The sequence below is a fragment of the Galendromus occidentalis genome, unplaced genomic scaffold, assembly GCF_000255335.2.
Source record: "Galendromus occidentalis unplaced genomic scaffold, Mocc_1.1 scf7180000077233, whole genome shotgun sequence".
Taxonomy (NCBI): Eukaryota; Metazoa; Arthropoda; class Arachnida; order Mesostigmata; family Phytoseiidae; genus Galendromus; species Galendromus occidentalis.
In genome coordinates, this window is record NW_003805221.1 from 247,628 (window position 1) to 259,673 (window position 12,046).

Here is a 12,046-nt window from a genome sequence, read left to right on the forward strand (position 1 = left end):
CCGGTGAATATATTATATTTATGACCGAAAAGCCTCGGCGTTCTTGTAGAGCCTCTATGTTCGGCATTAGGATTCTCATGATGGATGCTCGGCACTGGAGGTCTCCCTTCGACCATTTGTGCGACCCTGAGTCTAGCTATTGTAGGAGAGGGCTCATAATGGGGTCAACAAGACTTAGCGGCTAGGAAGGCCGCCCGGGAAGCCTGTGGATGCAAGGGTCGGCATTCGTGCCTCACGTGGAAGTACTATCGATCCTCCGTGCCCTCCGTTTGTGGAAACTGTCTTAGTGCCGGACATTCCCTTGGCTACTCCCCTTAGCGTCTGTAGCCGGCCTAGACTATACGAGCTCATGAGAGGGGAGCTCATATCTCGTGTGCGGCACAGGGATCGCAGCTCTCAGCTTCGAGAAGTTTTCGAGGTTATCGTTCCGTAGGAATTCCTGAACTTTCGGAATCGTCGTATGGATAATGATGTCGAGCGGAAACGAAACGCGAGGGAGTTGAGCTGAAGTCAGGCGGAAAGCGAGCAGAAATTCATTCACGCATACGAACCTTGCGAGCGCCGAAAGCGTCGTCCAGTTGGAACCGTCCTCCGACAGTCGGAGGTCCGCAGTTGCACAGCTTGAAACGAATTTCTTCAACGGGGATCTTCTTAGACTTCGCTATACCTTCGACGAAAAGTTGATACTCGCGGAAAGTCAGAGTCCGTTTGGTTCTGGAAATGATTCGGGTCCTGAGTTTCTGATTTCGCAACCGAGATCATTGTAGCTGGATCCCGTGCATAAGGCGCACGGAAATAAAGAGAAATCGATGGAATTCCTTGCTCGATGAAGGAAATCATTCGACGGGGTCAGAGGAGTTTCTGGGCTGGAATGGATCGAATACATAGGCTGGTGAATAGAAGCGCCCGTCGAGGGAGCCGTTCAAAATCATGTTGAACGCGTCGGACGGGAGCGAACGCACTCTGAGCTCGCTCCGCTTCAGACCATTCGTGGGCCACTCCAGATTCAGACATTCGGAGAGATAGCTTGCGACGAGATAGATGCAGGCCCCGATTTCGATTCGTTACGCGAACGATCCGACTTTTGTTTATTCTCGACGAAGAGTGAAACGAAGTTTGTTCTCTCCATCCTCCCGCGGCCGAGTCTCAGCTTTATCTCTCGTTTTTGGATCGTCCACGCTTGTTTGCTCTTTTCCTCATTCTTGAAAGTGAAACGCTCGATCATGTGACCCGAATTGCGACCTTGAGTCCGAATCTTCAAGAGATCGAAGCAAGGAGGACTCTTTCGCATAGGTCAGACCCCTAACGATGAGTCTAGACTCTAGAGAACAAATGCGACCAGCGGTAGATGAAGCATAATGGGGCATAAGCAGCAAAGGGTTCAGCAGGTCATGGATTCCCGGAGACAAATCGGCATCGATTTGACTCCGATGTACAGTAAGGGGCAAAGACAGAAGAGCGATGATCTACAGAGGAAATATTTCATTTGCGGCGAATAAGGCTCATACAGGATTCAAAACGCTCTCCGGGGGCCACGGGAGAGATAGCAGTAGGGATAACAGCAGCAACGAAATCAGATTGCGCCCGTGGGAGCGGAGCACCGAAGCGATATGGGGGCGACCAGGAGTGGGGGTCCGTGACAACAACTCAAGGACTCGAGCTCGGAACGACAAGCCGGTCGCCTAAGAGGAGCCTCGGACAATCGCGCCGGGGCAGTCTCTGCGTTGTAATTCCAGTGGTGCATTCTGATCTCGTTACAGGGTGAGAGTCAACAGCGGTTCGCCCCTCGAGATAGAACGCCCGCTCGAGCAAAAAGGTTCCCATCCATCAGTCCCGCGCCTTTTGAAAGTTTGTTTTCGGAAGCTCATGAGACCCTTCTGGCCGTTATCTTCAATTCTCGACCTTCCAGGGGAATTCACGGTGCCGTACTATCCCTTCCGAGAGAATTCACCAACCCGAACTATCCCTTCTAGGGTTACACAAGCGCTTGAAAGGTCTTCGAGACCAGCGGGACAAGCCGGAGAACGATTGGGCGAGTGTCGTCCCATTGTTTCAAGTTGCGGTTCCTAAGTCCTCTCGAGCATTCGATCATAATTGGAAGAATTACGAAACATCGTTCTCCTCTGGAAAATGTTACTTCTGTCTACAAGGAAAAAGTTATCCTTGTTATCGTGTTCTCCGGGAGGGTCATCCGAGCACTCGACTCTGGACAAGAAAGTCAGCTCCAAAACTTCCTGCGAAGTGAACAGTCATCGGAGCCTGCAGCTAGAAATTCGAGGGCTACGCGAGTCATCGGCGGGATCGCTGCTCGATCATCTACCTGCCGGAGAAAGTTTAGTGGCACAAATTCCTGGTCGTAGGGAGTTTTGTTTACTATTCTCCGAGAGAAAACGCCGCGAGGAATTCCAAGTAGAGAAGTAAGTCCTCTGAGCGCAAGGCTGTTTCGCGAGCTCCGCATCGAGCGAGCTACGTATGCACAATGACGTAGCCGCTCTTGAAAGCTCTCTTGAAATTTTCAGCGAGTCGCCAGCCGGTCCCGCATCCGGTAGTGAAGAATACCTGACGACCTGAGTCTGCACCTTAACACCAGATGAATATCAGAGTGCTCTGACCAGATGATTACGTTGGAATTCATCCCTCTACGGGAATTTGATGTTCTCAAGTATTCATGGGGCAAGTCTCCGCGAGGAATGAGGAATGCCGATGCCCATGAGGCCCCCGAGATTCCGTCGAAACTTTATGGGTCCTCGCTCGGGGACCTATCCAATCCTCGCTCGTGTATCTACAGCGTCGGAGACTCACTTGGCGATTTTGCGGAAGTATATGCCAGTGTCAGTTGTGGAAATCCGTCGACCGTCGATGACTTTCGCTTGCTTCCACCAACGGTCCGAGTTGGAGAGGGTGATGAGATCGCCAGCTCCTTTGGAATCGCCGACTCTGGCGAAACTTTTGAACATTTCTCCGAAATCTTCACCGACAGGTTCTTCGGGTTCTGGACTCTCGGGAGGCGTGACCAGCTGCAAGAACACAGAACAAACACAAACAAAATTGAGTCCTCCTGTACGATCGCTCCGACGTTGTTGTGACTCAAGGCGCGAACGAATAGATTTTCACGCTCATTCCGCCGAAAAGGCTCGAGAAAAACGGCCGCGTCATGACGCTCACGGTCATTTAGCGATAACAGATGCATGATCTCTTTACGTCTCGAGTGGCATGCAAGTCCTCCTCCGCTGTGCCGCAAACGTTTATCGGTCGGACATGCAGTGACTCGGCATGCACCTTTGCATGCCACAATGGTTTTTTGCTGCCCTTCCGTTTGCCTGACTGCATCCTTGTTCGCGTGCGTTCTACTCACTCGCAGCAGGACCTCCACCTGCTGACGCACGAGTCTACATAACTGGTCAATAATCCACGATTCCAGCATGATGAGGTACTCGTTCGGGGGTTGGCTCGTTTATCTCGGCGGCATAGTACCGTTCTTCGGCGTGATCGAGTGTCGAGCCGCGGGATTCCATCTAGTCGGTCGTCAGGGGGCGCACGCAGTGGAACGAACGATTGATTCGTTCGTCATAAAACCGAGACGCAACGACAGAAACGGAAATTATGTTGAGTCAAAGAATTCCGCTCGATCTTCTGGACACGCTGGCGAGAACCTTGGAGTCTCGACTTCGATATCAATATCGGTAACGAGGTTGCTTGGATACACGCTATCGAGAGAGTCCGCTATCGGTGTCTCGCAGAGCTCGAAGACTTTCCCGGGAGAGCGTGGAGCCCACCGCTGTTCGAATGTGGCGTTCCTCTAGACTCTAGAGAGCGTCGAGTCCTTATGATTCGATTCACTTACATTAGACAAAGTAGTACTCACAAATAATCTTTTGAATTCGGCGAGCTCCTCGCGCACGATCGTAGAAATGTCCTCGATAAGTCGACTTTCCATGAGAAGAAGATGTTCCTCCAAACTAATCAGCGATTCACCTTCTCCATCGGCGGCGGCGTACTTCTCGCTGTCGATGTCGCCGTCTTTGAGAGCGGTATCTTTTTTCATGGCTGATTTTGGATAGAATCGATCTTCATCTGCTTTGTCGTCGTCCTTGTCCTTGTCGTCGACGTCGGATTGGGACTTGTCCGAAGCGTCGTCACCGTCCTGGTCAGAAGCCTGATCGTCGTCACGGTTTTGATCGTCGAAAATGAAATCGCCACCTTCACCTTTAATCAACATGTTCGAGTTAGAGAGGAAAATCAAGAAAAGCTCGTTACCGAGCGCTGTCTTGAGCTTCTGCAGCCACGACTGATCGGGCATGGCGGTGCCAGTAGCTACTGGGTTGCGCGACGGCCGTTCGCACCGTCGCGAGTGGAGAGATCGGAGATGAGATGCGAGCACGAGCCGAATGCATACAAAGCAAGTAACGATTTCAAACTCACGTTTGGAGCCTCCTTGCTCGTCTGGATCGGAGCTCTCCTCTACGACGATCGTAGGATTGTCCTTCCACTGGTTGGATGGTCTCTTCTTGATTTTTACTCGCCTCGGAACGTCCTCCATGACCAGCATCATGTGTCGCTGGCCCTTCTTCCCTATCTCGATATAGCGGTGACGAGGAGACTTTCTCATGGCGGCAACGGCGGCGGCGGTGGCGACGACGACGACGGCTTCGGCTGCGTCTGCGGCTCCGGCAAGGGGACAGTCAGGGAGTGAACCTGGGGACGTGACGCGCCGATTAGGGAAAACCGGACAGACAGAGAAGCCAGACGAAACGACGGAACGGAGCAGATGAAACCGACTAGACGACGTTTGTGCATTAAGGCCGCGCACCCAATGCAGGCCCTGAATTGATTACGCGTGCTCGCTGCACCTGCGCTCGAAGGCACGATTTTTTTTCTCATTCGAACGATGGTCGTTGCGGTGGCGGCGACGGCGGTCATCCTAGAAAGCATTGAGCGTAAAGCGAGATTAGGCCCGCCTAGAATCTCACGGCGATTCCACATTTCGATTTCCAGCGTCGGCCAATCTTGGAAATCGATTAGGAAATATTGTTACGCTCCGTGTTCGCTGCAGCGACGACGAGTGTTGAGGCTGGCGCTGTTTTTCTTCTGCTCGGCTTCGCAGCAGCATCCGTTTCGCGAACAAACGGAGGTCTGCGCTCTGTCTATTCCTCCTTGCTCGCGTAATAATTTCTGAAGGTTCGGCCTACGCGGTCGTCTGTGCGGGATGCTCAGTCGAAGAGCTGACTTCTGCTTTCCGGGAGCGAACCGGAGTGAGTCGAGAATCAGTCCCAGGTGATTTCATGAGTCGCTCAGGTCCGTCCGTGAGGACACAGACCGCTACAACTGCAGACTCGGCCGAAACTGGTCGGAAAGCGCTACGAAGTCTCGACGGCGGCGGGGACCACGAATCGATTTTTTGTACTTTTTGAAACGAAATAAATTTTATTAGATTAATTCGGCGGCCGCAGAGGAAGCGCAGCAGAAGTCACTTGGCTACTACCCAGTCCGAATAGCGGCACTGTGGGAAAAATCGGATTCTTCGTGCATTGCGCTGAATCGGGCTCGAATGAGCGCCTTCCCTGAGAACGTGCATTCTTCCGAAATGATCGTTCTCGGCGATTGGCCTTGATTCTTGACAGATGCTCGGCGATTCCCTGTTCTAGGTGTGGAGCGTCTACGCGCTCGGAATTCTATTCCATTTGGGGAATAGAACGAAAGTTCTTGATGGATAGCTTCCAATGCAGCGGGAGGTGGCGAATACTCATTGATGGCTTTCCATTCGCCCACTGTATTCCGAAATCGCTCGATTTCCCGCCGCTCCCTTTGCCAGACGTGAGCGGAACATTTCCTCTGAATTCTCTAGAGTTTTCCCGTAAGACTTGCGCCGAATTATATGGAAACTCTCGCGAGAGTCACTGAAGCAAACTCAGGAAGATGGAGGAGCGCTCTACGCTCGCCCTAAAATTTGATCGACCGTGGCGGCGGGAAGGACTCCGATTTGCAGAACAAGCATTCCAACTTGCCAAAATCTTATTTGCTTAGATCCCGTGTGCTCCAGATTACGTGTATCGCATTCGAAACGGAGACTTCACGTGACATATCCGGGGTTCTGCGAGGGATTGTGGCACAGGGTTTCGACTCCTGCCTTTTCGAGCATCGGATGAAGAACGGGCTGAATCATTGGAGAGTGGGCGTAGTGAGCCTTGACGATCTCCTGCGGACCCGGAACCTGATGCTTATGAATCCCTCGTCTCGATGATCCTTGCTCCGGATAGTTTCCTGAGCCAGATTACAAAGGGGAAAAACGCTTCTCGGAGCCAATCGCACGTTCTGTATTCGAAACCTTGGAAAGGCGATGGTTGATTTGAGAATCAATGGCCGCGCTCCGAGTTTGGAGTTTGGCATGGAGTCGCCGACTCATGACTCGGGGCGAGGAGAGTCAAGGAAAAAAATTCTAAACTAAATAGAACATTACCCTCGTCGGTCTTTTTTACGTTAGACCGTTCGAAACCTCTCCTCTTCAAGGTAGGCTTCGATATCGCGAGGACTGTGTTCCACCATCTCGCATGTTTCGCTTAAGCGTGAGAGCCCACTGGGGTTCCCTGGATTCGACTGCTCGCTCCTCGAACAGCTGTACCGGTTTTCGACAGGATCACTGCGGCTCTCCGCTCGAAATTTCCGACACAGTACATAGTTGTTTTGAACCAAATGGGGCCGGAGTTCGAGCTCGCGGTAGAGTATTAGCTGACGATCAAGTTCCTCATATGAATGCTTTGAAAGTTCCTCCACTGCGTATCGTCACGCCAACCGAACGCCATTCGTGGACTTTCCGTATTTTTCAAGGAGCGGAACCCCAAAGCCAATATAAACATCAATGCTGTGCAGCGTACATACGTGCCGATCCGTCGCTTGCGCTCCCGAATTTCGGAAACTCAACTTGTGTTCCGAATTCGGAGTCGGCGGAGGAGTCAAGCCGCTCAGTTTCTGGCCGTTTCCATATTTTCTCAAAGAGTTTGCTCTTGCCGGAGCCTTGTGGCCTTTGACGGAGCGCGTCGCTCAATTTTCGCGGCTTCGCTCCCCGATCCTTGGGGACAGTTTCGGAGTCTGAATCGGATCTAGTCGAATGAGAGTAGACAGACGCCGGGACCGCCAGCAAGGGCAGATAGACCAGGATTTTCAGCAAAAATCTCCGACGCCCCGCATGGGCTCCATCGAGCCGCAGACCAGAACTCGGAATCTAATGATACCCAATGACTGTTCCGCTACACCGGTACATTCTGATTCGTATTCCACGAATTCGTGTTCCTTGGGCGCTCCCCACACCCATTTCACTGCATTGCATCTCGACTGTGGTCACGTGTCATTGGCCTGCTGACCCTCTTCAAAAGGCATCTACGAGCAAATTCCAAGTTAATTTCCAAAAAAAATATCAGCTCATTCTCTCTGTCGATTTCCTCTGCTAATGGGAAGGATGAAAGTTCGAAAATCGGGCGGGCATAGACTTCATATACTCTTGGGAAGACACGGACATAGACCTGGGAAGTCGCTCGTGGCTCGCAATCAATGTCGGGTCAGGAAGCGCCTGTCGGGCTGCACGGGTGAGCCCGGTCGCAGTTCGATCACCCCAGAGACGGACGATAAACAGAGATCTTCAAATCTTCAAACCACGAGTTCTTGCGTAATTAGTCCCAACGCAGAGTGCTATCCCTTCGCAGCATTCCATAAAACTCGTTCTCCAAGATTCCTCAAACGTTCGAACACCGTTTCCGAGCGATTCTCGCCGCATGGAACGGCACTTGTTCCAACAGTTAGAGCCATGAAGCATCCAAGCCCCCTCCTGATGAGTTTCTACCAGCTGCCTGACACGAAACTATTCCAGCAGAGTGCGCCCGCTGAGCGTCGGGTGTTTTCAATAATTTCGGAATCGGCTCTCTCCACCACCGTTACCGAGTGAGCACTGCCCTCTATCCAAACTCTGGGACGGAAAACAGTGCAATAAACATTCATGAGACGTAAGTCGTAGACCAATGTTCCGGAACCCAATCGGTCACGAGCGGCTCGAGTCCGTCGAACATCGCGAAAACGGGTCCATCGACGTTCTGCGAAGTTGCCGAGTCCACTTGAAAAATCTCCTACAGCTCGTTCCAGCAAGGGGGAACATTCCATCACGGAGGGCTGGCGTCTCAACGTCTAGACCTGATGGACTCTTCTAATATCAAGTCTCTCCAACGAGGTTTTCTGCAGAGCTCGTAACTCGCAGTCCGTCGTTTTTCTAACGCTTTTTTACCACACATTATCTCCTCACCCCCATCGAGACCCTGCATCGAAGTGCAGTTCTACTGTGTTTCATCTTGACGTTGGCCGACCGGGGAATCCTCGGCGCTTATACGAGTAGGTGAGGTTCGGCGAATCCTTGGGGGACTCATCGCGGATGTCTCCTCAAGGGAGGGAGGCGAACTGGAAAGTCCTGACCGAATCTAGGATTCGATTCGCACGGCCGGAACGGACTGTTCCGCAGTGGACAGCTTTGATTTGATTCGCGCCGAGCGGAAATACATCAGCGGAGTCTGGCTGGCGACACCCACGCGGTGATTCACCGCAGATTCCATGATCGATTCTAGCGCACTCGGTCCTGTTCGAATCTCGGTTCCAATTGGCGGCAACTGACATCACGAGAGCTCGTCGTCAAGTTGATCGCATCTTTTCAGATTCGGGTCGCCGCGCCGAAAGGTTCTATGCCTGATGCGGAGCCATTGGTCAGCCTTCTGCATAAAGCGCGGAAATCCGACGGATACCTACTTTCGGTTTATTTTTCTGGAGTGAAAAATTCGCTGCTCAACCCTTCACGACTCTCAAGTCTATCAGTACTGATACACTCGATATCCGTGCGCTTCAGGCCCGCGTGCTTCTCCGGCATCGACGTTGTCTTCGCAGATCTCTAGCGACTTGAGGCTCCTGGCACTACTTGAGATAACCGCGATTTTTTCCCGCGGAATTCTAGCAGCATACGGAGATCGATTTCTCGGGGTGCCGAGAGTCAACCGCACCGACGCCTTTCCGGAGCCTCACTTGAAAAAGGACGGTTCCGCGGTCCCAATCGCATGTTTCTCAGGATAAGAGCGGTTTCACCATTTTACCTCCCCGGAAGTTCGGGAGGTGACTAGGAGGTGACTCCTACTTAGCTCCTACGAAATCCGTTCGGATTGAGGTCGGCCCCACATTTTCAAAATGCGTCCTTCAGTTTGCTCAAGGGGAGCTTTGCAAAATATGACATATTGCTTGTTCGCTGTCGCTCCGGGAGACTCGGAGTCAATAACCGTAAGCTCTTCTCTCGATCTGCTGCCGCAGAGATGTCAACAGTATTGTCGCTCGAAACGAGCCCTCGCGTCTCAAGGCTCCCCCTCAACAATCGACAATTCCGAGAGGACCAGGCATTCAGGAAGCAAATATCAAAATGGAAACAACCATCTTACCTCAAGAATCCTCAAGAATCTCGGGCACTAAGGTGAACTCAGGCGGACACAAGCGAACACACAGTCTTATCCGTCGCTACAATGTCGGTGAAGTCCGGCGGAGAGACAGGCAAGCAAACATGAGATTGGAAACAGGAAACTCCTCTACGGAGGAAAATTTCTTGTGGGGTTTCGATCCGTTGATCGACTTAAAGGAAAATACCCGCGAGACGCTCCGAGGTGAGAATTTGGTAGGAAATAATTTGAGAAAGAAGAACAAAGAACGAAAAACGGCAGCCGTCGCACCAATGCGGATCGAAAATGCTGATCGTGCCGACAGTACCGGAAGGAGGCGTCGGTCTAGCAGACCAACAGCAGGGCCGCGCAACCGACTCCGCTGGTCGGCCAGCCAGCCAGCTAGCGAGCGAAGTTCAAGTCAACCAATGCGAAAACCCAACAAAGGTCCCGCAAACACGATTAACGTGATCAAATTTGAGGAGTCTCATGAAGAGTGGCTGGCAAACAAGTCGGATTCAACCTTCGCCCGACCTTGCTCGACCGTGAACGACGAGCAACATCGAACATCAAGAGAGCCTAGTCTACGCGCGCCAAGAATGACCGAAGACTCGGTATCCCGATAGTCGAATCCCGCTTGCGAGCATCATAGCGGAACGATGAAACTTAGTTTAGTCCATCAAAAACACATCAGCACGCTCGCTTTAACGACGCTCAACTCCATCACGCTCCCGTTCGAGGAGCAGTAAGCCTTCCAGGCCACTCGTGCTGGTCTCGCTCAATGAGTTGTGCAACAGCGTCCCGCTTCAAGTTCGGAATTCGCGGCAGGACTCTGGGAGAGCTTCGGATCCTCTTCCAATGAATTTACACAAGCCCGGGATTCCTCTAACCGCCGACGTCGTGGCGCCCGTCTCGAGAACAGAAATTATTCTCATCTGTTACGATTGAGAGGACGTTCGGTCGGTCGCTTCACCGAGAAGGAACATCGCCTATTGACCTAACCTGATCGAGATAGCGGTAGAGCTTTTCGCCGGGTCTCTCCTCTCTTTGGAACGAGTACAGCGTTTGTCGCCGTCAGCGTCGTTTGCATCCGCCACTTTGCGCTTCCGGTGCAGAGCAGAACGACTTCCGGTTGTTTCTGGACCTCTCAGGCGAGCAAGCAAGCGTTGATTGGCCGTTTGATTAAAGCGTAGCGAATCGCCGCCCCGGCGGCAGGCAGCGACCACTGCACTCCCTCTTCCTCCTCGTCGACGTTTTGAGCCATTCCGACGTCATCCGAGTCGTGGTTGTTGAAGTCGTGTGTGGAGTCGTGCACGCACGATCAACGCGAGCCTCTTCAACGCCACGAATTGCGTAGGCGGTCGTCGTCGCCGCCGCAGAAAAGAAGGAGACGATTCGGCGAGAGAACAACAAATTTGAACAAATAATAATTGAACAACAGAAACGCTCGATGAAAGTCGCCAGAAAGTTACGGAGGCTCGGCCTGTGCTATTCACCTGGACATATGGACTAGCCGCCAGAGATCGCGCGGAGCGCCAGAGATAATAAGCACTGGTCGAGGTTTCTCAGTCGGCCAACGGAGTCAACCGTAGATGAAGCTCGTTTTCAGGAGCTCTCGCAGCGGCTAGTTGAGCCCATGAATCCTTCGGGCGAGGCAAATCTACGGTCGATTGCCGGCTCGGTAGCGTGAGGTCGGCGCACTCCCACTGAACCGGAGCAAATACGGGCTATGCGAACCAAATTGATACGAGTACGTGTCTGAGAAGCATTTCTCCGTCCGACTCAGGTCGGTGGGTCTCCTCATCAAGAATTTGTATTAGATTCGGCTTGCTCCCGCTGTACCAGGCCGGATCGAGAGACCAGTGGGCGAGTAGCTGGGGAACCGGCGGGATAGCGGACAGACCGCGAGAAAACCAAACAACAGACTGAGGAAGGAACAAACGAGCCTTGGCCCATGCCTAATGACGATAAACAGTACAAGGCTGTACCGCAACTGTGAGATGGCAGCTCATGAGTACACGGTCGGTGAGGGCACCCACACGGATAACAAGTGAGCGTACTAATCGACTGGTCATAAAATTCCCCGCCCTCCATCCGGCTAAAGTACGCCCGAGCCTTGTGCACGGATGCTTTTCGCTGACTTGACCGTAATTCCACCCGAAATGAAATCATGATCCCTCAGGCGAGTATTGCGGTCGGTCCGCTTCCAGCTGAAGTCCGTGGTTAGTTCAAGCAATCATGTGAGGAACTCGAAGCCTCAACTGCGAAGACTTTATTCTCTAGTCCGAGAAGAACTCCAATCGAAGGGTGAAGAACAGCTGAAAACGAGAATAGCATAGACGTCTCGGCAAGAATCCGTCTGCAAGTAAGAGTGAGCGGGTACCAATGGGGATTTTTAAGACACGCAAGTCGTGCGGCTCATTTACCCAGAAAATGAGAGGACACAGCATCTGCAGCAACTGTTTGTTCGGGCCGGAGAACTCTATTTGCACTCGTTAGCATACCAGAGGAGGGCAACCGTCCGTCAATGGATGGATAGCTTCGAACGAGGGCCTCGACTCGTGTCTGTTCCGGTCTTTCAGGTGATACACCGCTCG

General features: G+C 52.4%; 1 protein-coding gene across 1 annotated transcript; it reads right to left on the minus strand.

Annotated features, from left to right (window-relative positions):
- Positions 1 to 533: 533 nt before the first annotated feature.
- LOC100900345 (uncharacterized) lies at positions 534 to 4,609 on the minus strand. The gene is made up of 4 exons (XM_003741975.1): positions 4,423 to 4,609; positions 3,866 to 4,206; positions 2,803 to 3,017; positions 534 to 714 (listed from the first exon to the last, which is right to left on the minus strand). Exons 1-4 carry the CDS (start codon positions 4,607 to 4,609, stop codon positions 534 to 536), a joined length of 924 nt encoding a protein of 307 aa, XP_003742023.1.
- Positions 4,610 to 12,046: the final 7,437 nt, after the last annotated feature.